The sequence below is a fragment of the Camelus bactrianus genome, chromosome 22 (genome assembly GCF_048773025.1).
Source record: "Camelus bactrianus isolate YW-2024 breed Bactrian camel chromosome 22, ASM4877302v1, whole genome shotgun sequence".
NCBI classification, from domain to species: domain Eukaryota; kingdom Metazoa; phylum Chordata; class Mammalia; order Artiodactyla; family Camelidae; genus Camelus; species Camelus bactrianus.
Window position 1 is genome coordinate 30433219 of NC_133560.1, and position 24107 is coordinate 30457325.

Below are 24107 nucleotides of genomic sequence, written 5' to 3' on the forward strand. Positions count from 1 at the left end.
CCCAGCCCTCCACCAAGACCACCCTCCTGCTAGTTTCCTGCTTCCTAGCATGGCCAGCGTCCAGGAGAGCAAGTGAATGGGCTCCAGGAGGCAGAGTGAAGTCCCCACAGCTCCCTCGCCAAGAACCAGTGCAGCGCTGGGGCCAGAACCCGAGGAGGAGGCGTCAGACGCGCCAGCCCAGCTGCGAGTCTCCCCGCCCCCGCAGGGGAGATGACAGGGCCACGCGGGCAGAGGAGCGGCCCCGCTGGGCACCAAGGGCCAGCAGTCTTCTCATCCCGGGAGCAATTATAGCGCAAGATCTCCTAGGACGCCCCAGGTCTCGCTCCCTTTGACAGACGAGGGCCAGAGAGGGCATGGTTTTCATCGGAGGTCACACAGCGTGTCAGAACTGAGGCCTGCGCCGACCCTTCTGCGGCTGTATCACAGCAGCTGTGCCCTGGCCATCCGACCTCCTGTCCCTTGAGTACTTCCCTTCTGATGTTGCTTTTAGCCACCTTCTGTGACAATTTTTAAAAAATTCTTTCCAACTTAAAAAAAAAATGTAAAGTTTCTAAGAAGCCCACCTTCCTCTCTCTGCAGCGCCCTCCCCTGGGCTGTGGCCCCGCCGCCCCCGCCAGCCAGGCTCCTTTCCTCCCTCCCCAAGTCTTTGTCCCTTGCTCAGCAAATGAGATCATTGCAGCCCCCTCAACACCTCCCCACTGCGCTCTCCCTGGATTTATTTTCCTTCACTTAACTTGTCTGCCCAAGGAGGGAGCGTCTGTATTTACCTCCTTTGGTATTTGTCAGCTTCAGGAAGACTGACCTCTTTGTCTCATGTGCTCTGTGTCCTCAGCACCTGGAAAATGCCCAGCACGGTAGATGTTTGTTGACTGACTGACGGATATCAACCAGTGAGGGGAAACCAGCGTTACAGGATCTCCGCAGGCAACGATAAAAACAGGCCCAGCAGAAACAGACCGTGTTTTAAATCCTAGCTGGATGACCTGCCAGGACCTTCTCCTCACCCTTAAAAAAAAGGATGGATTAACTAGTGTTACGGGTTAAGGACCCCCCAACTTCACCTGAGACTGTCCCCTCCCACCTCTGATGTGCTGTGTGAAACTGAGCAGGTGACTGAAGTTGCTTTGAGCCTCAGTGTTCCCCTCTGTAAAATGGGGGTGACAATGGGAGCCCCTCCATGAGGTTGTCCTTAGCTCAGGGCTGGCCCAGAGCAGGGGCTGTAGCATGTTTGCCATTCTGATCATGGTGTTTCTAGTCTAGGAAGAGATACCAGCTTTGAAAGAGGGTTAAATGGCATTTCAGAGAGATGAGGGTGGGGGACTTTAGTGCAGAGAGGAAGTGACATTGGGGGTGAGACCCAAGTAAAGTCAGGGAGAGAGCCATGCAGCAGCAGTGGTCTGGATATTGCACAGCCTGTGCAAAGGTCCTGGGGCAGGACCAGGCCTGGTTTGTTGGAAGAAGAGCCAGGAGGCCTGTGTGGCTGGAACAGAGTGAGTGAGGGGGAGAGAGGGAGGAGGGGAGGCAGTGGGAAATTCTCTCCTGCAGAAAGAACAAATTGGGCAGCTCGCCCCCATAAGGAGTCCATTGGGGGCTGAACAGTCCCAGCTGTTTCCTTCCTGGGGCAGAGCTGCTCAGGGTGGGGCTGGCTCCTCCAAAGCAGGTTGCTGAGGAGCCATCCCCCATCCCTGGGTGAGGGGCAGTTACCCCTTGACCACAGGGAGTGGCACAGGCTGAGACAGGGACCTGGGAGTGGCCTCAGAGCTGGCTGAGGGTAGGAAGTTGCTCGAGGCATGATATGGGCAGCGGAACAGGGGACCATCAGTCCTAGCTCCCTGGCCCCTCCTGGGACACAGCCTCTCCACGTGCTGTCCAAGGCAACAATGTGGAGAGAATGACCTAGAAAAACAGCCTCAGAAGGGAGTTGGCCTCAGGGAAGGATTATGTTCATTGCAGTGCCTAGGTTGAGATTAAGGCCAGCTGCTAGGAGAAGACACAACCAGATGGCTCTGACCTGCTCCCTCTGTCTCCCCACTAGGTCCCCCAGCCTGGGGCAGGGAGCCGAGACCCGTGACCCCCCTGGAGACCCGGGGTGCCCCAGTTCCCTCGTGGTGTGACCAGCACTCTCAGCCCTCTCCCGCTGCTCACAGCGCTGTTCCGCGAGGCGTGTGAATTCCCAGGCGGTTCAGGGACACCTGCACCTGTGCTCATGTGCCCCCTGAAATCTGGAATTCAGCTCCATGCTTCATTTTATTTTGCCGTGAATAGGATTATGCTGCCTGTGCTTGTTTGGCAGCCTTGACTGCCCCCAACAACTGACCTCCCACGTGGCTACAGTCAGCCATCTTTCCTCGCGGGCACCTTCGAATCTCCCCAGTTCCACAATAACCGTGGACTGTGGCTTCTTGGAACCCCTGTTGATGGGCACTTAGGTTAGTTCATTTTTCCTCCATGTACATGGACCTCAGCTTTCTCCCTCTGCTGAGTATGAGTGAGTCTCTTCGACCCCACAGCAGGCATGGACCAGTTTATGTAACCAATCCCCCACTGATGGGCACTTAGGTTAGTTCTGGAACAGCACCCCCGTATGACTACATCCCCACTGCCTTTCTTCATTGGTGCATACATGTCTCCCTGTGTTCTGAGGCAGGCATGGACCACAGTTTATTCAACTGATCCCCTCTTGATGAGTTTCTAGGTTAGTTCAGTTTTCTTGCTGTTCCAGCAACACTTGTTCACGCCGCTCTGCTCCCACGTGTGAGTTTTTCTCACGGATACATGGATGCTCATTTGGTCTTGCAGATACATCCTGCAGCTGCCGTGAAGAAATACCACAAAAAGGGTGGCTTAAAACCAGACAAATTCATTCCCTCTGTTCCGGAGGCCAGACTCCCGAAGCCAAGGTGTCAGCAGGGCTGTGCTCCCTCCAGAGACTGGAGGGGGCGATCTTTTCTTGCTGCTTCCAGAGGCTGCTGGTTACTGGCACCTTTGGTGTTCCCTGGCTCATAGCTGCACCGCTCCAAACTCTGCCTCCGTCACATGGCCGTCCTCCCTGCGTGTCTGCATCCATAGTTCCCCTTTTATAAGGACGCCAGTCATTGGATCAGGGCCCACCCGTCTCCAGCGTGACCTCATCTTAACTGGATGCCATCTACAAAGTACAACCTCCACTTACGAATAATTTCCCTCTCGCGTTGAGCAAAGAGTTACTCAGAGCTGTGTGTGTTAGTTCTCACCTAAAATTCCCAAAGGGGCCCAGGAAGGTGGGAGCCGGCCTCAAGGGCATTCAGCCAATGAGGACTACAGGCTGGGTCGCTGCCCAGCCAGGCCTGTGGGAACAGTGAGGGAACAGGCAGCAGGCTTGGGCCAAGGGGAGTCAGGGGATGCCTGGGGGCGCTTCAGCTGCTAAGATGCTGAAAATAGCTACCCAGCCAATGGAGCAGCTCCCTCCAGCGGCCATCTGGCGGTTTCCTCCCCAACCCCACCCACCCTGGCCCCAGATCTGGGCTGCAGCAGAGTGTGGGGATGGGGGACGGGGGCCCAGCTGGCTTCCAGGAGAGACAGAGCAGCTCCGAAGGCGCAGGTGCAAAGGCCCAGGTGCGTTGGCATCTGTTCCTCCCCAGCCACACCATCCAACCTCCGTGGCCCCTCCCATGCATCACCCTCTCCCCACCCCCATGCACTCCCCTCCCAGCCTTGCCAGCTGCTCCTGCCTCAGGGCCTTTGCACTGATGTTCCTCCAGTCTGGAACCCTCTTTCCCTGACATCTATGATCCTCTCCTGGTCATCTTTTGGGTCTGTGTTAGCTTCCTGGGGCCAAATACAAAATACCACAAGCTGAGTGGCTTAAAAACAACAGAAATTTATCTTCTCCTGGTTCTGGAGGCCAGAAGCCTGGAATCAAGGTGTCTCAGGGCCATGCTTCCCGCTGAAGGCTCCAAGGGAGGGTCCTTCCTGCCTCTCCCCGTTTCTGGGGCCCCGGCAATCCTTGGCTTCTTAATGCATAGCTCCAACCTCTGCCTCTGCCTTCACATGGCCTTATTCCCTCTGTGTGTATCTGTGCGTGAGTCTAAACTCCCCTCTTGTTACCAGGACATCAGTCATTGGATTTAGGGCCACCCTAATCCAATGTAACCTCATCTGCAAAGACCCTATTTCCAAAGGAGGCCCCTTTCCCAGATACTGGGATTAGGACTTGAATTTATCTTTTGGAGGGAAGACAGTTCAACCCAGTGCAGGGTGTCAGCTTAAATGTCACCTGTCCTGGTCTGAAGTCATCCCCTCTGCCGACCCCAGTCACCTTGACCATCCGTCCACACTCCAGCCCCGCACAGTCTCTCACGGTGCGTCCTCAATTATTGCCGCCTATTTTTATGGGATGCACAGATGTTCATCCAGCAAGTGCCATCTCTCAGGCCCAGACCTAGGCTCTGAAGTCAGGGTGACAAAGGTAAAGGCCTTGGAGAGTTTCCAAACCAGCAGCAGGAGACAGACAGCGTGAAGAGCGTTTTAGATGCACTGCAGTCTCCCGTGGTTGGACCATGCAGACAAACAGGGTAACAGAGGGAGGAGAAGACGGGTGGTGGGCCCGGCAAGGCCTCCGGGGAGGAGCAACATTCAGCCCACCTGTGCCCCCTCAATGGATGTGACCCTAGGAGAGCAGGCTGGCCCTCTGCCTGCACTTCTGTGTGTGCAGGGCCTGGCGTACAGCAGGCACTCTACAAATGGGAGGGTTTGGATATCAAAAATCTTTACATGATATTTGTGTGGTTATTCTCCAGCTCAGTAAGTGCTTCTTTTTGTAATTGTCTTTTTTATGTATTTTTATTGAAGTACAGTCCATTTACAATGCTGTGTCAGTTTCCGGTGTACAGCACAAGGCTTCAGTCATATGTGAACATACATACGTTCATTTCATTTTCTTTTTCACCATAGCTTACCACAAGATATTGAATATAGTTCCCCGTGCTGTACAGTATAAACACGTTGGTTATCGGATTTTGTGAGAACCTTCCTGTGTTTAGAAGTGAGAGACCCTGCCAGAGTTCAGTAGCTGTTCTGTGCGATTCAGTGGGTTTGTAGATAAAATTCTTGGTGCACTTATGGGAGAGGGGGAGCTGTGAGTCTCTCTACTCCACTATTTTGGCTCAACCCCCCTGTAATTTTCTTTTTGAGATAAAATTCACATAACATAAAATTCACCCATATATATGTATATATAAAATATATAATTTTATATATGTATATATATAAACATATATATTTTTATGCATTTACATATATACTATATTTTTCCCCCTTAACAGAGACACTGGGGATTGAATCCAGGATCTGGTGCACCCTCTACCACCAAGCCCCAAAATCTAACTCTCTACCCCCAAATTCACCCTTTTGAAGTGCACAATTCAGTGGCTTTTAGTGTATTTACAAGGTTGTGCAACCATCACCACTAATGTCAGACTATTCCATCACCCCAAAAAGAACCCTGTTAGCTGTCACTCCCCTTCCCTCTCCTCCAGGCAGCCAGGAACCCCCTCCCTGTGTCTGGGGACTGGCCTGTTCCGGACGTCTCACATCCATGGACTCACACGCTGTGTGTCCTTCTGTGTCTGCTTCTCTCACTGAGCATCGTGCTCTCAGGGTCTGTCCACGTGGCAGCAAGTGTCAGGGCTTCTCTCCTTTTCATGGCCGAGTAGTATTCCAGTGTGCGGAAGGACCATATCTGTGTATCCAGTCTTCAGCTGATGGACACGGGTTGTTTCCACTTTTTGATTACTGTGGCTCATGCTCCTTTGAGCACTGCAATGTGAGTTTCTGTGTGGATGTGTGTGCTCGGTCCTCTTGGATAGACAGCCAGGAGTGGGATGGCGGGCCCTACGTTGGATAAATCCTTCTTGGGTGCACTATTAGGGCGGGGCGGGGTGGCGGGATGCGGGTGCTAACGCTGCCCCCGCCTTCAGGTGCCCACGAGGATGCTGGCGTGGCCTTAGGCCCAGGCTCCGCACCATGACCTGCTGGCTGTGCGTCCTGAGCCTGCAGCTCCTGCTCCTGCCCGCGGCCCCGCCCCCCGCCGGGGGCTGCCCAGCCCGCTGCGAGTGCACAGCGCAGGCGCGCGCGGTGGCCTGTCCGCGGCGCCGGCTGACCGCCGTGCCTGACGGCATCCCGGCCGAGACGCGCCTGCTGGAGCTCAGCCGCAACCGCATCCGCTGCCTGAACCCGGGCGACCTGGCCGCCCTGCCGCTGCTGGAGGAGCTGGACCTGAGCGAGAACGTGATCGCGCACGTGGAGCCAGGCGCCTTCGCCAACCTGCCGCGCCTGCGCGTGCTGCGCCTCCGCGGCAACCTGCTCAAGCTCATCCCGCCCGGGGTCTTCACGCGCCTGGACAACCTCACGCTGCTGGACCTGAGCGAGAACAAGCTGGTCATCCTCCTGGACTACGCCTTCCAGGACCTGCGCAGCCTCCGCCGGCTGGAGGTGGGAGACAACGACCTGGTGTTCATCTCGCGCCGGGCCTTCGCCGGGCTGCTAGCGCTCGAGGAGTTGACCCTGGAGCGCTGCAACCTGACGGCGCTCTCGGGCGAGTCGCTGGGCCACCTGCGGGGCCTGGGCGCCCTGCGGCTGCGGCACCTGGCCATCGCCGCCCTGGAGGACCAGAACTTCCAGCGGCTCCCGGGCCTGCTGCACCTGGAGATTGACAACTGGCCGCTGCTGGAGGAGGTGGCCGCCGGCAGCCTGCGGGGTCTCAACCTGACTTCGCTGTCCGTCACCCACACCAACATCACCGCCGTGCCGGCCGCCGCTCTGCGCCACCAGGCCCACCTCACCTGCCTCAACCTGTCGCACAACCCCATCAGCACGGTGCCGCGTGGGTCCTTCCGCGACCTGGTGCGCCTGCGCGAGCTGCACCTGGCCGGGGCCCTTCTGGCGGTGGTGGAGCCGCAGGCCTTCCTGGGGCTGCGGCAGATCCGCCTGCTCAACCTCTCCAACAACCTGCTGTCCACGCTGGAAGAGAGCACCTTCCACTCGGTCAACACCCTGGAGACGCTGCGCGTGGACGGGAACCCGCTGGCCTGTGACTGTCGCCTGCTCTGGATCGTGCAGCGCCGCAAGACCCTTAACTTCGACGGCCGCCTGCCGGCCTGCGCCACCCCAGCGGAGGTCCGCGGCGACGCTCTGCGCAACCTGCCGGACTCAGTGCTCTTCGAGTACTTCGTGTGCCGCAAGCCCAAGATCCGCGAGCGGCGGCTGCAGCACGTCACGGCGGCCGCGGGCGACGACGTGCGCTTCCAGTGCCGCGCCGAGGGCGAGCCGGCGCCCACCGTGGCCTGGGTGACGCCCCGGCACCGCGCGGTCACCGCCGCCAGCGCCGGCCGGGCGCGCGTGCTGCCGGGTGGCACGCTGCAGATCCGGGACGCGCGGCCGCAGGACAGCGGCACCTACACGTGTGTGGCCAGCAACGCGGGCGGCAACGACACCTACTTCGCCACGCTGAGCGTGCAGCCGGAGCCGGCCGCCAACCGGACCCCGGGCGAGGGCCGCAACGACACGGAGGCGGCCGCGCGCTTCCCGCTGGACCTCACCACCATCCTGGTGTCCACCGCCATGGGCTGCATCACCTTCCTGGGCGTCGTCCTCTTCTGCTTCCTGCTGCTCTTCGTGTGGAGCCGCGGCCGCGGGCAGCACAAGAACAACTTCTCCGTGGAGTACTCTTTCCGCAAGGTGGACGGGCCCGCGGCGGCTGCAGGCCAGGGAGGCGCCCGCAAGTTCAACATGAAGATGATCTGAGCGGCCCGGGCCGACCTCCTGCAGCCCTTGCCGCTGGACCTGGGCTGGAAGCTGCGTCTCCGACTCCGTCCAGGTCCACGTCCACGCCAGCCCGTTGCTGGCGCGTCTGACGACCACGACCACCTATGCATTTCCCGCAGGGGGCGGCCGCAAGCCGGCTCTTGGCAGAACTTCCCCTTTTTTGTAGAGACCCGACCACAGGACTGTTTTTTCATCAGGAAGCATTTTTGCAGAGTTTCTCAAGAGTTTTCTTAGGGTTTCACCCTGTCTTCCTGCCCCTGGTGTGGTCGCTGAGCTAGGCAGGGGAGGGGAGGGGGCTCAGAGACCCTGGATCCTCACCACATACACAGCTCACACCTGGAGGAGATGGTGTACACCCAGGACCCCACAGAGGGCCACCCAGCCCCCAGGCCAGGGGACGTGAAAGCCCCCACTGTTCATCCCTGGACACCCCACTCTCCACAGCACAGCACACAGTCATTCACACCTGAGACACCCAACCAGACCCACAGCTCCAGAGCAGAACACACACACCTCACACCCAGCTGACACTAGTTACGCGCCCCGAGCTCCAGAGCTCACATGGCAGGCAGGGCTCTCGGAGAGCACAGCACCCACCTGGGACAGGCAGCTCATACCTGGGAGACACTCAGCCCACACCCGGGACACACCTCAGCTGATCATCTCAGGGCAGATCTCAGGGTCTAGGCTGAGGTCTCCCTGAGCAGGTCAGGCTCACCCTGAGGGCACCCAGAACGCAGGGTGGTCCCTGCCCCCTGGCCCAGGCACCCGCACTCAGACTCCCTCCCAGCAGGACCCACTGGCCCAGCAGGCGGGTCGCCCACTAGGAGAAGCCATCTCCCCAGCTCCTCCCACCGCTCCTCAGAGCTGCCACTTGCTTCCCGCATCCTCAGCACACGGGAGGTCCAGCCATCCTGGCCCCTGGCCCAGGAACATGGCTTCCGGGGCGTCCCTCTCCAGCAGACCAGTGGGGTGACCTTCAATCCTGAGTCTGCACCACCCCTTTGCCAGCCTCAGACAAGCCTGAGTGGGGTCCCACCCCACCCAGACCCTAGGCCCATTGCCCACTTCGGGAAGGAGACCGGAGTGTGGAAGGTTCTCAGGGTCCCTGTTGCATGCACTGCAGGGCCAGCGATGGGCAGCAAGGCCATGACAGGGTTCAAGCTACAGGGAGACCTGGACCTGGGTTGTTGGGAGAAGTGACAGAGGGACCTTGGCCTCTGCAAGCTTGGGGCAGATCTAGGGCTAAAGGGTAGGGGGTCGCAGGCAGACTATAGCTCAGGTGAAAGAGGAGATTCCCCAGGGTCACTGCCCTGTTGCTCTGCAGATAGTGAGTTCCCGTCACTGTGGGCATGCAAGCAGGAGCTGAAGTTTTGCAGACGTATTCAGACCCCAGACAGGGACCATCCACGACCCTGCCTATCCCAGCCTGGTCCTTGCCCCGCCAACCCATTCTCTACCTCGGCCAGACAACATAGGGCATCACTGAGGGGGAAGGAGCACAGGACATGTTGTGGCCAGACCTCGGCTAGAAAGGAGCTTGGCTGCCAGCCAGGAGGTTAGACGGTGTGCTCAAGGACCTTGTAGAAAGGCTCAAAGCCAGCTCTGTTCCCACCCAGCTGTGTAATCTTGGTTGGCAACTGAGGACCACCTGGACCATGGCTGGTTGGGTCTGAGGGCCAAACCTATTGCTACATACAGAGAGGCCAGACCCAAGGACAAGCTCGATGACTGACTTGGATTCTGGATCCCTCAAGGTCTTTCTGAGATGAGCCACAGAGAAAGCTGTCACCTCTGAAGGTTTTGTTGAGCAAAAGCTTCAGACAGGACTTGGAAGTTCCACTGGCCATTCTCCCCGGGCTGGAAACATTGGGAGGTGGGAGGTCCATGGTCCTGCCCCATGATGTGCACTCTGCCCCAGCCCCATTCATGGCAGCAAGTGATGGCAGAAGGGGGTGTCCAGCCATATTCCACCTGAGTCGAACAGAATGGGCTATTTTTTTTCCCTTAGCATCCTCCTGACCTTGGTTACCATGACAACCCTGAGGGCCCCTCAAAATGACATCCAAGTGCCTTTAGCATCATCAAGAAAGGAGGGGATATGTTCTCGGCAGTGTTAGGACTTACAGAACGTCAGCATATTGGGACCTTCCAGTCCCCTCCACTGGCCCCTGTCCCAACATGAACCAAGAACCCCATCTCCCCCCACCTCCACCCTGCTGTATTTGGTTGGAATCCAATAAAAATGAAACCAATTTAATAACAAACTTCAGGGTTTTGTTTTTTTTTTTAACTCTCATGGGAAGAGTTGGGACAGGAAGTACGGATGCTGTGGTCCCTGGGGGAGCTGCCTAGCTCCAGCCCCAAAGCAAGCCGTGAATCGCGGGGCGTTTGCAGAGAATGACCCATGTGATAACATTAGAGGTCACACTTCAGGAGTGCCCATGCTGTTCCCAGTGCTGTTCCCTGTACTGCCTGTATTGACTCCTTCCACAGTGATGATGACCCTGTGAGCTGGGTCCTGTTATGATCCCATTTTACAGACAGGCAAAGAGAAGGTCAAAGGCTGCCCAGAGTCCCCAGCTGGGGAGAGGCGGAGTGCTGAGAGGGACCAGTGGAGCTGGGCTGTCAGGGAAACTCTTGCCCTAAGCTGGGACCAGTGGCAGAGCTGGCAGCAGGGAGGAAAGGAGAAATGAGCTGCAGACCCACACCCTCCTTGCTGTGCCCCTAGTGCTGGCAGCTTCCTCCCCTAGGGCTGTGGGGTCTCTCCCACCCACTCCCGATGGATGGGGAAAGCAGAGTACAGAGCCCAGAGTCGGGGCTCAAACCCTACTAGTCCCTGGAGGCTTGTGCTATTTTTGCAGGGAGGTGGCTGGAGTCAGAGCCGCCAGAAACAGAAGCAGGATCAAGACATTTCAGGGGCTGCGGGGCAACCTCTCGGCACCTGATTTCAAAGAAACGGAGGTTGGGGGTGCTGGGCTGTGGCACCCTCCTGAGAGGCTTCATTTCCCCTATTCTTCCTGCAGCAGAGGGAGGAGGAAGATTGCCTCACGGGCCGTGGTTTCCTCATCCACAGGGGCTGCCTGCATCCCTGGTTCAGACTAGGTACAAGATCCAGGATTTCCTGAATCCTGTCTTATTCTTGGGATGCAGCTGAGGGGGTCTTCCTTCTTTGGACAGCCAAGGGCAGCTGAAGGGGGACCCGTCCCATTGGTGGCCAGGAACCCAAGGCGGGGCTCCTCAGAGGGGTGTCTGTGGCCCCAGTGCTGTGTGGCCCAGGGGAAGTCGCTGCCCCTCTCTGCGCCATGTGCTCATCTATAAACTGGAGAATTATGGTCCTCTTTTATGCAGAGGACTAACTGCATGAGCTTCCTATGGCTGCTCTAACAAAACTTTGCCACTTACAACAACGGGAGTTTGTTACTCAGCACTCCCGGACGTCAGAAGTCTAAAAGGAACCGGTGGCTGGTTCCTCCCAGAGGCTCCAGGCTTCCAGCTTCTAGAGGCGCCGCACCCCTGGCTCACGGCCCCCCCTCCATCCTCACCGCCAGCAGTGCAGCACCTCCCGTCTCTCTTTGACTCTGACCTCCCGCCTCCCTCTGATGAGGACCCTGTGAGGACACAGGGCCCCCCAGGAACCCAGGGTCCCCCCCGTCCTCATCTAATCAGCACCTGAGCGCCCCCGCCATGCTGCATGACATATTCCCAGGTTCTGGACAAGGACATCTTTGGGGACTAGAATTCTACGTGCCAAAAAAACTGAGGAATTTTTCTTAGAGATGCCAAGTCTGACATCTGTGAGCCTCTGGCACCCGGAGCACCGCTCCAGGCAGTGCGGGCCATGCGGGCAATGCAGAGAGCCTGGCCCCAGCTCCCGCAGTGCTCCAAACGCTTCTTGAATGAAAGAACAGCTTTCAGGTCGACAGAGGGCCTGGCCCTGGGGCAGGGTAGTAGGACAGGGCCGATCTGGGGGTGACACACACAGGGGCCACTTTTTAGGGTTAGCTGAGGCAAGCAGGCCCATTTCTGGGCCTCGGGGAGGACTGTCCATTGGGGCTCAGTGGGGTGCTGGGCACATAGGGGTGCTAAGCAATCGCTCTCCTCCCTCACAAAGGGCCCCTACTCTGACCACTCCAAGGGGGGCCGTCTTGAGGCAGGCAGGGGATCCCCAGGCACCAGCTGCCCCCAGCCCTGCCCGTCCTGGGTGAAGAAGTCCTTGGGATGTCACCGCTTGTCCCAGTCTGGAGCCTCTGCCCCAGGGTGAGGCGAGCGAGGCACTGACCTGGGGCACAAAATCTGAGGGGGAGCCCCGCACTCCATCACCAAGAGCAATATTCTACAAACCAAATTGATTCACACCCCACGGTGGACAAAATATCAACCTTTTAAATAAAGACAGATGCCTGCCCTGGCACGACCCTACCTCACTCTCCACACCCTAATCCTGGCCCGGGTTCCAATAAAACTTTATTTACAAAAACAGCCAGTCAGCCCATGGGCCATAGTTTGCAAACAAGATTTTTTTTAATGTTACATTGAAATGTTATTTATCTTGATACATTAAAATTTTATTTATCTTGATCACTTAAGGGTGGCTTTTGTTGTTTTGTTTTGTTTTTTGGCATCATCTTAAATTTGGTGCGACAAGTGCCTTGCTTGCTTCACCCTAATTAATCCAAGATGAGAGCCACAGCCCAGCAAGGTGACCCCGCAGGGTCTCACAAAGGGGAGAATAAGATCTCATGGCCAGTAGGGGACTAAGCGGTGAGGAGGACACTTCCTCAGCACCTCCAGCCCCTTCTGTTCCACCTGGAACAGCCCAGGGTTTGTGGAATCCCTGTCTTGTATAATTTGCAGAATCTTCCTCAAGCCCACCATCCTCCCATTGCACGATTTTGAAATTTGTCAAAATCATAGACTGCCCCATGGATTAAGGACAGAGTGTGTACGTTCTGCGAATGATAAAAGCTGTGTGCTGGAAGAATTAAAGTATCAGATCAAATTATAGCCCCTCAACTGGGAGATGCCTCAGGAGGTCAGCAGTCTGTGTTGCCCAAGGTGTGGCAGGAGACCTGCTTGGAGGACCCCATGAGATGGGTTCATCTCCTTCCCTAAACCCAGGGGCACCCAGCAATGGCCCATGGTCCAGCCTGGACCTGCTGTGTGACCTGTGTGGACTGCTGCCCTCTCTGGGCTCACTGCCCCTAAGGGAAATGAGACGGGGCAAGGGGAGAACTCGAGCGTGAAAGACGCTCAAACTACAAAGCAAACACGTCTTTGTATCTTTGCATCTGCAGCGATTTCTTGGTTCTTTCATTACAAGGGGGAGAGGCTGGGTTTGCAGCGGAGACACCTCTCATGCCTCCAGGCCAGCAGGGCAAGCCTCAGGCCCCCAAACTGCTTTGACAGGCCTGTGCTTAAGTGAGAATTTCACCCTGTCTGGTTTTCCCTGGATGTTCAGCATTCTTGATTTTCTATGTATGGAAATCTCTATCAAATGTCTTTCCTGGGGGCAGTGCTGCTCAGTGGTAGAGTGCATGCCTAGCATGCCCGAGGTCCTGGGTTCAGTCCCCAGTACCTCCATTTAAATAAACAAACAAACCTAATTACCCACCCTTCCCCCCAAAAAAACCCAAATGTCTTTTTCTAAATAAATGCATTAAGGTGGTTGGGGGAGGGAAGTGAGTCAATTAAATTTTTAAAGACAAATCCAGCTAGTTTGGCTGTCGGGAGGCAGAAAGCAGGAGCCACTTTTCTTTAATTGCTGGAACAGAGAGGGTGGTGATTTGCCCAGTGTGACACAGCACAGCATGTCAGAGCAGAGCTGGAGCTCAAAAGGAAGAACCTGCCCAGAGTGTGGGGATCAGATCGCTCCCAGTGCAAGGGTCCTGGGAGGGGCAGGAGATGGGGTAGAGGGCACACTGGGGGCTTCTCAGTGGGTCGGGCTGTGAAGGTAATGAAAGCCACAGAGGAAAGGGTCACCTGGTTGAGTTTCTCCCCAAACAGTCATTTCTGGGGTTCCCTGCCCACCCCAAAGGTGGGAGGTCTAAAATGTCTCCCTGTCCTCAATCTCTCAGGCTCCCCTCTGCTGCCCACCTCTTGTCACCATTGGGACCTCAGCCCGTCTTCCCCATCTCCCCCTACCCTGCTTCCAGCCCTGGAACAGGGAAGCGGACCATGGGGAAGTAGTGCGGAACCCCCTGCCCCGCTACCCCTCCTCCCCCAGGTCTGCGGTCTAACAGTTGCCTGGGCGTTTCCGGTTCACTGCCAGCCACCAGTCAGACGGTCCAGGAGGCCAGGGCCTGCAGCTATTGGGAGTTTGTCCCCAAGGCCCCCCTGCCCGGAGGTCGCTCAGGTCTGAAGGTAAGGCACTCCTGGAGGGGGCTGAGGCAGGGTGTGGGTGGAAGCACTGCTTCTCGAGGTTGGGCTGACCTAGAATCCGGGTGGGGCAGGACTGCGAGCCAGGCGCTGTTGGCAACGGCTTGAGGGGGCTGAACTCTGGGGACAAGGTCCAAGCGCAGGATCCCCCAGCTGTTCCCCCCAAGGTCTTGCCCTCATAGCTGGACATTCTGTCCATGTCACAAAAGTACAGGGTCTTTCCCACTAAAAGGTCAGTGGGTGATACTCACCCAGAGAGGTCAAGCAACCCTCCCGGGGCCACACAGCAGGGTCAAGTCTAGGCCCCACCCACACGTGCCCCCAACTCCGACCTTCCCCCAGCAGCATGAGCAGCTCGGAGCCACCCACCGAGACCCCTGGGCCCAACGCCCCCACCTGGCAGACTCAGCCCACGTATGGCAACCTTGGTGAGCGCTGGGGAGGGGTCCTGGGTGGGAAGGGTGGTCAGAGCTGAAAGGCTGTTTCTCATTACCATCTAGGGAACACTCTGCCCCATGACCTTTTAATTCAACTATAGCAGCTTTTAAACTATCTTTAATAAAACTCTTAGAAAAAAAAAAAAACTGGATGACCAGCATGTAAAAATGAGGAAACTAGAGTTCAGAGAGGTTCTGTCACCTGCCCAGAGCCACACAGGAGGTGGGAGTCGCCTGTGCTGGACCGGAGGCTTCTCTGCCACTGACTGGTCGCTCCTCTGAGCCTTTGTTTCCTCATCTGTAAATCAGATGGCACCCCTACCCCAAAGGGCACAGGGTAGCTGGGGGTTGGGGTTTGATGTCCTTTCCATCTCAGAGATGATGTGCCCAGGACCCCCCATTCCGAGAGTCCTCACGCCCCTCCCCCACTCCCTCCCCCTATAGGTGAGGTCCGTGCCCACCTGCTGCCCTCCAAGGCCTGCCGCCCCCGAACATTTGAGGCCCTCTCGACTGACCCGCAGCCCCTGCCCCCACCCCTGCCCAAGAAGACCCTGACCAGGGCCCAGTCGCTGCCCACCCACAAGGCCCCCAGACCCAGCCCCACTCAAGCAGGGGAGACTCAGAAGCCCCTCCTGGGATCCCACAGTGTGGACAAGAGCCAGGCAGGCGACGACAGGGCGGGGCCAGCCTGTCCCCCTGAAGAACTGCCCTTCTGCTCGCTGGACCCTGAGCTGGGCCTCTCCTTCCACGACCTACACCGCCCAGAGGCCGTGCACGCAGCGCTGGAGGCCCGGCAGCTGGAGAGCCTTCGCGCCATGCACGTCCGGCTCCAGGCCCGGCTCCTGGGGGGCCGCCCGGGCCCCTGCCGCCCCGGCCACGGCTTCCGCCTCCTGGACCGCTCGCCCTGCTTGGAGAGCGGGGACGCCCTCTACTACCGCCTGGTGCGGGTGGACGAGGAGGCGTGGCATCTCCTGGCTGCCAAGGTGAGCCCCGCCATCGCCCCGCCTCCTGGGAGGCGGCCCCAATTTCCCGTCCAAGGCATAACCCAGGGCACTTTTCGCTTGGGCCTAATTGCCTATTTTGCAACTAACCTATGAAGTAACACTGTCAGCCCTTGGAACCGGTTCTAAAATGTGCAGCCACCTACATTCGAATCACCTGGGGATCTGGTTAAAATCTTCCCCAGGCCTCTCAGGGACCCAGGAGTTTGCATCTAAATTCATTCCCCAGTGAATTCTGGTGCTAGAAAGCCTCAGTTGCCTGATATTAACAACCGCCAAAATGTACTGAGCACCTTTAAGGACTTAAAGACACTCATTCAGCTAATCCTCATGCAAGCATTGCCGCGTTTTGTCACAAGAAGATGCTCCTGTTTTATGCACCACTAAGAAAAAAGAATGATTCTTGTCAAATAAGCCAGACCACCAAACGTCAGGTGCATTAACATTTTGGAGGGACCTCATGGGCTGGGCAGAAGGTTTTCTTATGGGCCCATTTCACAGACCGGAGTGTGGAGGGAGTAGGCTGTTGCCAGCAGTGAGTTCTTCAGTTGACAGCTTGACACTGGCTCCATCTCAGAGGCCCCTGCTGAGTTTATTTTTAAAATACCCACACGCAGAGCCCCACCTCAGCACCTGTAACTTTTAACTCCTGCCCCAAGGTGACTCTGTAATCCCCAAAGCTAATGCTCTCCTACTTTCTAGAAAGAGCTTTCCTGTCCAGTACTTCAGCTGCTGGCCATATGTGACTGCTGAGCACTTGAAATGGGGCCGTTCCTGACTAAGATGTGCTCTGAATGCCAAATACACACTGGGTCTTTAAGACTTAGTATCAGTAATAACAACAGTGGAAAACATCTCACTAATACTTTCTTCATTCAGGACCTGCTGAATGAGAACATTTTGGATATACTGGATTGAATAGATTATGAAAGTTACTTTCAAGCTCATACAACCCAGTATCAAACAAACAACCTGATTTAAAAACAGGCAGAGGATCTGAACATTTTCCCAAAGAAGACACACAGATGGCCAACAGGCACATGAAAAGATGCTCAACATCATTAATCATCAGGGAAATGCAAGTCAAAACCACAATGAGATTATCACCTCACACCTGTCAGAATGGCTGTCACCAAAAAGAGCACAAACTAACAAATGTTGGCGAGGATGTAGAGAAAAGAGAGCCTTTGCACACTGTTGGTGGGAATGTAAATTGGTGCAACCATGGCAGAAAGCAGTATAGAAGTTTCCAAAAAAAACAAAAATAGAACTACCATAGGATCCAGCAATCCCACCCCTGGGTATACACCCAGGAAAAAAATGAAAACACGAGTTAGAAAATAGGCACGCAGCCCAGCGTTTACAACAGCAGTCCCTGCAGCAGCCACGACGCGGAAGCAGCCTAAGCGCTCGCCAACAGGGGACGTGGAATTTGCGGACAATGCCACTCAGCCACAGGAAAGAAAGCAACTTGGCCATTTGCAGCAACGTGGGTGGGCCTGGAGGGTGTTATGCTCAGTGAAATAGGTCAAAGAAAGACAAACCCTGTTAAGTTTTCAGTTATACGTGGAATCTAAAGAGCAAAACAAACAAGTAAATATTCTTTACAAAAGGAAGGAAGTTACTCTCACTTGCTTCTTTCCACTTTTTAAAACGTGGCTACTGGAAAACTGGAATTACATCGTGGCCTGAGTTGTCTTTCTGCTGGACAGCGTAGCTCTGGTACCTCGGTTGGCATTTCCATCTTTACCAAGTGGCAAGCGCCAGCCCCTCTGGCAGTGGGAAGTCTGACCCCTAAACACCATCCTCCCTGCTTAGTCTTCTTTAAAATCATGCTGGCAACTAACATCTGAATTAACATGAATCCCCTGCTTCTGGGGGGATGCGGCGATGCTGGGGGCAGGCTGGGGGCAGGCTTCAGGCCTGGTGGAGCCGCTGGGTGGGCTATGCTGGCTTGGGAGGGCTCGGGGGTCAGGCCCTGAAGGCCCCTCTGCCCTGCAGGTGCCCAGGCCAGGAGCCGAGGAGCCCCACCCGTGGGGCCTGGAGCTGCAGGCCTCGCTGGCCCCACACTTCAACCTGCAGGGACTGTGCGGTCTGGTGCCCAGGGGCGCACTGCCTGAGATGCCCTGGGATCAGCCCGTGGCGCTGGCGGCGGAGGTGCCGGAGCTCACAGTGGCCCAGTGGCTGGCGGGAGCGGGCGTGCAGCCCCCTGCGGAGTTCACACGGGCCGTGGCCCTGCTGCTGCTGCAGCTGAGTGCGGCCCTGGCACACCTGGAGGCCCGGGGTGCGGCCCTGGCCGAGCTGCGTCCTGAGAACCTGCTGCTGGTGGTGCCGCGGGGCTGTACTGCCACCGGGCCCCTGCGCCTGCTGCTGGCGGACTTCGGCCGCGTCCGCCCGCGGTCCCCGGGCCCCCTGGGTGCCCACGCACAGCAGCTGGGCCGCCTGCTCCGAGAGCTGCTTGGCCCCGTCGCGCCCTCGGCCACCCCCTTGGCCGCAGACCTGGAGCGCCTGGCGGCCCAGCTGGCCCACTGGCGGCCCTCCGCCGCCCAGACACGCGGCGCACTGCAGACACTGCTCTGGGGGCCCGGGCCGGCGCTGCGCCGCCGTGGAGCACCGCTGGGGCCTTGGCTGCAGGCGCATCGCGCGCTGCTGGTCCTGCACCTGGCCGAGCAGGCCGCCGGCGGGGAGGTGCCCGGCCTGGAGGACTGGCTGTGCTGTGGGTACCTGGCCGAGGCCACTGAAGCCTCAGTGGAGCTCGCCCTGGAGCTGCTGTGGGACCGGCCCCTCCCGTGAGCGACGCACCTGGGGCTGGTGGCCAGCGTCTCCACGACAAGGTGCGTGCCCCCTTCCAGGAGGCGCCAGCAGCCCAGCGGAGAATGCCGCTGGGAACGTAGGCCCAAGCCCTCCCCAAAAATGCAGGTGCCTCCTCCCCAGGGCTGGACTGATGGCCAGTGCTGCCCGAGGCTTTCTGATGCCACAGCTGCCTGCCCCTTCCAGGTGTGGAACCCCTGCCAGTTAATGTCCTGCGTGTGGAACTGCCTCCATGCCTTCCAGCAGGAGCCAGGATGCCCTTCTGGTACTGGGCTCTGATGGTCACCGTCTCCTGGAGCGTGTGGACTCCTCCCAAAGCCAGCATGAGAGGCATTCCTGGCCCCGGAGCTCCCCTTGTGCTGAGGATGGCAAGTGTGAATGTTCCTTCTCAAGAACTGCTTGGGGCCTCCAGGAGGAGGAGGCTCCCTGGAACTGGAGACAGCCAGCACCCCTCAGCATAGCCCACCCCAGTGGCGTCTTGAGCTCACCTGTGCTAACGTTCCTACCGTTCCCGTGCCCCACCCCCAACTACCTCCACCCACTGTAGCCTCCTCGATGTGACTCTGACACTAAACTGTCCAGCCACCAAGTCTTTGCCTGGGCTGTTTCCTCTGCCAGACTGCCCGGATCTCACCTGTTATAAGCAAGTTAAGTTGCCCCTCCTGGGTCCTCTGTAGCTCCTCACCTTGCATCCCCTCAGAGCATTTGTCACCACCTGAAGTATTTATTCACCTCTTTACCTGTCACATGCTCACCTCATCCACCAGCCTGTGAGTTCCCCAAGGGCAGAGGCCAAGCTTAACACACAGTAGGTATTTAATTCATAGCATGCAACGATGGAATAAACAAACCGGTACACAAGACTCATCAGGAACCTGAGGGAAAGAATGAGGTCTCAGTTGACACCTCTGGAAAACAGACACAGGAGCCCTGAGGGATCCCACCGCCCTTGCCAGGGTCTCCAGTCCTGCCTCTTGCTCCCAACCCTGCCATGGTGATCCTGGGAGAAACTTTCTAACCCCTAGTTGTGACCAGGTCCCTCTCCTGCTCAGACATCTCCCGTGGCTCCTTGGTACTTCCAGAATCCAGTGGGGCTCCTCTGCAGGCGCTGCACACCCTCTGGCCAGTTTCTCCTGCCACACTGCCCATCCTGAGGTGCCTTCTGCTGGAAACGCCCGCCCCTCTGCTCCAGACTCCTATCCATTCCCCTGCACAATCTGGTGCCGGTTCTCTGCCCTTGCCCTGCCCACATGGACTAGGTGTGTCCAGCTGTCTCTCCAGACCTTTGAACACCGACTCCATCACTCAGGTAGTATTTCCCCAAGCCCTTTGGTCTTCTGTAAGAGACCCTCTTTGCCAATTTGACCATCTCCCGCGACGCCCCGAGACGCAGCCAGCAGGCAGCGCTGCAGCCCTGTGGCTCTCCCACCTTCACCCCACCTCACCTAATCGCCCCCAATGCAGAAACCAGTGTTCCTCACCTCTGCTCTACCCCGGACACCTGCTAGCAGTGCCCTGCCCCAGCACGACATCGTACAAGGCCTAAAGGCAGGGCGCCCACAGCCACAGCCACCGCCTCCTCGCTGGAAAGTCCCAGCCAGTCCCTGCCCTGTCCCAGGGCCCAGTAAACATCTTCAGGCTGGAAGGAGGCCATCGAAGGGAGCTGGAACTGGCCAGCTTCCCACTGGGGCCTCCCCAGGGAAGGGCACTGGTAAAAGGGAGCAGCAGGCTCAACATGAGAGGTGGAACGGCTGCCACCCAGAGCTGCCTCTCTGCCCTGGAGTTGGTGGTAAGGTGAGGTAAGAAGGCAGCCAGAGTGGAGCCCCAAGGCCAAGCTGCCCACACGATTCTAAAGCCAGATGGCCAGAGCTGACCAGGACCTTGGTTTCCCCACCCCGTCCCCACTTCCCCCTCTGTAGGAGCAGTTACTCAGGTCAGGACACTTGCATAACCCGCCCCACTCCAGGCCATTGGAGGCCTCCCTTCCGTGGCCCGAGGCATCCCGGACCTGCCATCCAACCCCAGACAGGGGTGACAGCAGCCGCGTCAACACTGAGCCAACACTGGTCTTGGAGTGGTAATCACTTTTATTCGGATTTTTGAGAACAATAGAAGGGTAGATTAATACCTATCTTTCCAAAGTTTAGAGACCTAATAAGACTGTTTTCAAAAGACTTCAAATAAGAAACTCTTCCTCAAAGTACAAGGATAATCTGAATCATCTTTAACCAGCAATAAAAAAGTAAAATATAAATTTTTATTTAGAATTAAAGCAAATACTCCAGTATCACAAACACAATATTAAACTTCAAGAAATACACGGCTAATTTGGAGTGAGCGTTTATTTGCACAATTACAACATGCGGACAAACCCAGCAGGGGAGCAGGCTGACACTGCTCGGCGCACAGCTCATCACACCACCCGCACAAGGCTCAGCACGAAGCGCAACACAAAGGACTGCAATCGAGGCCCCAGGGACACGGGGGCGGCCACTACTCCTCTTCACCCGAGGACTCTCTCTCAAACGTGTAGGCCATGAAGCAAGCGTCGGGTCTCTTGGGGACAAGGGGATGCCCCGGTCTCACAATCTCAAAGCCCAAAAAGCTGAAGGTACGGAGCAAGGCGGCTGCAGAGAAGATGCCGTCAGGTCAGAACCACCGCTCTACCCACAGGGCCCAGAGCTCCGCCACCCGTGGTACACCCGAGTCCAGTGGGGTTGGGTGCCCAGTCGGGTGTGGTGGGGCCCCAGGGATGTGAGCCCCACTCCCCTGCAGAGGCCAAGGATGGCCGTCACCCACCTCGGTCGTCACGGTTCTTGTGGAAGCAAATGAAGACGTGGTCAGCGCGGAGCTGCTCCTCAGCAAATTCAAGAAGAACTGCGAAGCTGAAGGACGGGTGTCAGGACCCACCCACCTGCACCCCAGGGGGCCTCCTACCCACTGAGCCATGAGCACCACCCTCAGTATGACAGTCACATGTTCCCGGATGTCCCATGGAAACCCTTGGGTGATAACTAGGATCCACTGCTCACAAAGGGAAGCCTTTCCCCCAAATAACGTGGGGCCTGGCTCCTGACAGAGGCGCCCCTCCTCCCGAGTACACCTTCGACACACACCACACACAGGCCCCAGGCCTGGCCGCTCCCCACCCTCACCTGTCCTTGCTCCCCTCGGGCAGAGCGCCGCCTGGGATCTCGATGTAGAGACAGCTGTTGCTCAGCACCGCTCTCCAGTTAATGTGTTTGGCATCTGTGAGCCTGGACTGGACGTTAAAAATTCTCGTCTTGTTATTAGACGTTAGTTCCTCTGTTACATTCAGCCGATTATCCTGCGGAAGGAGAGAACCAAATCTAGTCTTGGACACCAACCTTCACAAGCTGAGAATCTTCTCCCCTGCTACCGCTGACAATCTGGAAAACCCAGAAATGCACCAAAATAACCAGTCACCCAACCCCCTGCAAGGCAGATGTTTGGGTGTGGGGCCTCCCGGGCCTCGAGAGGCGGTGGCTTGGCCCAGGGCCAGAGCAGAACCTCAGGCTGAGGCACCAACAGGAGCTGCCAAGGGCTACTTCAGGCTCAGGAAAGAGCTAGGCTTGTCTGCACCTGTTCCTTGAACTGTGGATTTGAAAAGTTCAATAAAACCAACTAAAAAAATTCCTGGCACCTGACAGGTGCACAATTCCCTGCTGAGAAGCTTAACACTGCTTGCTGGTGGGGCCACTCCCCCGCCCCCACCTAAGGTACCCAGGAAGCCCTCGGAACCAGGATACTTACAGAGTAAAATAAACTAGCTGAAAGACTGTGATCCCTCTGACTACTCCCTCGCCCACCTGGGATCTCCAGGGGTGGGTGAGGGACATCAGGAGCACCACCGAGGCCCCGGACCCAGGTTACTACAGCAGGTGACGGAGACCCTGGAACTGGAGGAGACAGGCTGGTGAGCAGCACTGGGGCAGTCCCGCTGGCCACTGGCCACTGCTGACGGGGCCTCCAACCCCGACAAGGCCAAGGAGAGCGCCAAGGCCTTACTGAGGGCGCGTCCCCCTGGGACATGGCCTCCCTCCCCGCAGGGAGATGTTTACAACCCGTGCAAAGTCAACACCCGCCTCCGCCGGGTCGGGCAGCTAAGCAACCGCAAAATCAACTGGCCGCCCGAGTCGGCGTCCTGCGGGCAGTAACGGGGGTTAGGGCCCAATCCGGCCCAGGTGGCTCTTTTGCCCCGTAATCATCTGAAAACCAACTCGAAGTCTCGCCCAACCGTATCCTGCGTAAGTCCCACTTCCCACTTCTAAGTCCCGCTTCCCCTTCTCCCTTTCGCAGTCTGCAGCAAAACCTGAGGCCCCAGTAGGCCTGTTCTCAGGAGACCAGCAACCTGCTCTTCACAGGGCGGCCCCGCTGCGCCCCGCGACGCCGGGAGGCGCGGGCCCGCGGGACCCCCCGCCCGCACCGCGGGGACAGGTCCGCGGAGACGCCCTCTCGCGCGCTCCCCGCGGCCTCCGGTTGCGTCATCCCGGCAGAACGGCCCTAGGCCCCGGGGGAGACTTTCACAATCGCGCAGCCCGCAGCGCCAGCAGCCATTTGCTGCGCGGTGTAAACAGGCCCCAAAGTCGCCTCCATTTTGCTCGGCTCCACCCGGGCCGCCCCGCCGCGGGCGTCGTCGAAGATCTCCGTTAGTGTGGCGAGCAGCTCACCTGGACCCGCGCCCCCGGACTCGACCGCCCTCAACCGAGCGGCCCTCTGTGGGAGAGGGCGGCCGAGCCACCAACCCGAGAAAGGCCCGGGGCGCCATCTACGTGGCGACGCCCGGCTCCGCACGTCCTCGGGGGCCTGGCGCGGCCGGACCGACGCGCTTTCAGACTAAAAACGGATCACGAGGGCGGCAGCGTCCCGGGGCCACGTCGGTGCGCGGCGGAGGGCGCTCGACTTACTCGCGGGCCCCGCGGGCCCGACTCTGGCTGGAGCCCAGCGGCTCCCGGAACCCCGCGCCCCAAAAACCACCCAGGACTCCTGTGTCTCCCAAATCCCACCAACCACCCCACAAGCCGACCTGAGGCCTCTACGCCCACCAGGCCCACCCCACCCCCACCCCGCCGAGAACCCGCTCCCTGCGCGATTGTGGCCTCGACAAAGGGGCGGACCTCACGCTCCCCGAACTTCCTTGGCGCCCTGCGGCCGGCCCCCTGCGGGCCTGCGCAGGCGGCGCTTCTGGAAGCTTCGGGCGGGGGCGGGGCGCTCACCTCTCGCTGCTGCGGCCTCCGCGGCTGTGCAGGCTGAGGAGCGGCATGGTGCGGGTGGCGTGGACGGTGGCGCTGGGTTTATCCCCTTCCTTTTCTCTGGCGAAGCAGTGGCTGTTGAGGATCCGCTGCAGGGAGGATTTCACCATCCGGCCGCTGGGGTCCGAAACCAGGAAAACCTCCGCTGCGCCTCCCCGCGCCGCCGCCGCTGCTCGCCGTTCGCAAAATGGCGCCGCCGCCGCCGCCTGCCTTTATAGGCACCGCGCTCAGGCCACGCCCCCCACGCCGCCGGGAACGCGGCCGCACGAGGGGGCGGGGACTCCAGGAAACACAGGCGCGCCCGCCCCCTCTCGGGGTCTGATTGGTGGACGGCGAGGAGCCAGAGACGGGGCCGCGCCTTGGATTGGGCTAGACGCCTCGGGTCCCTCCTCCTCCTTTTTGTC

General features: G+C 58.1%; 3 protein-coding genes across 3 annotated transcripts; 2 read left to right on the top strand and 1 right to left on the bottom strand.

Annotated features, from left to right (window-relative positions):
- The first annotated feature begins 5673 nt into the window (after positions 1-5673).
- LINGO3 (leucine rich repeat and Ig domain containing 3) lies at positions 5674-10839 on the top strand. The gene has a single exon (XM_074351207.1). The coding sequence runs from the start codon at positions 6004-6006 to the stop codon at positions 7780-7782; it is 1779 nt and encodes a 592-aa protein (XP_074207308.1). The 5' UTR covers positions 5674-6003; the 3' UTR covers positions 7783-10839.
- A 3236-nt stretch (positions 10840-14075) lies between these two features.
- PEAK3 (PEAK family member 3) lies at positions 14076-20658 on the top strand. The gene is made up of 4 exons (XM_074351208.1): positions 14076-14166; positions 14527-14609; positions 15063-15601; positions 17621-20658. Exons 2-4 carry the CDS (start codon positions 14528-14530, stop codon positions 18410-18412), a joined length of 1413 nt encoding a protein of 470 aa, XP_074207309.1. The 5' UTR covers positions 14076-14166; position 14527; the 3' UTR covers positions 18413-20658.
- On the bottom strand, positions 20500-23906 carry OAZ1 (ornithine decarboxylase antizyme 1). Its single transcript, XM_074351209.1, is given in 6 exon segments — positions 20500-21057; positions 21230-21315; positions 21586-21758; positions 22205-22291; positions 22293-22350; positions 23668-23906. Coding segments are annotated over 6 exon segments (684 nt in total). The 5' UTR covers positions 23814-23906; the 3' UTR covers positions 20500-20923.
- Between the last annotated feature and the right edge of the window lie 201 nt (positions 23907-24107).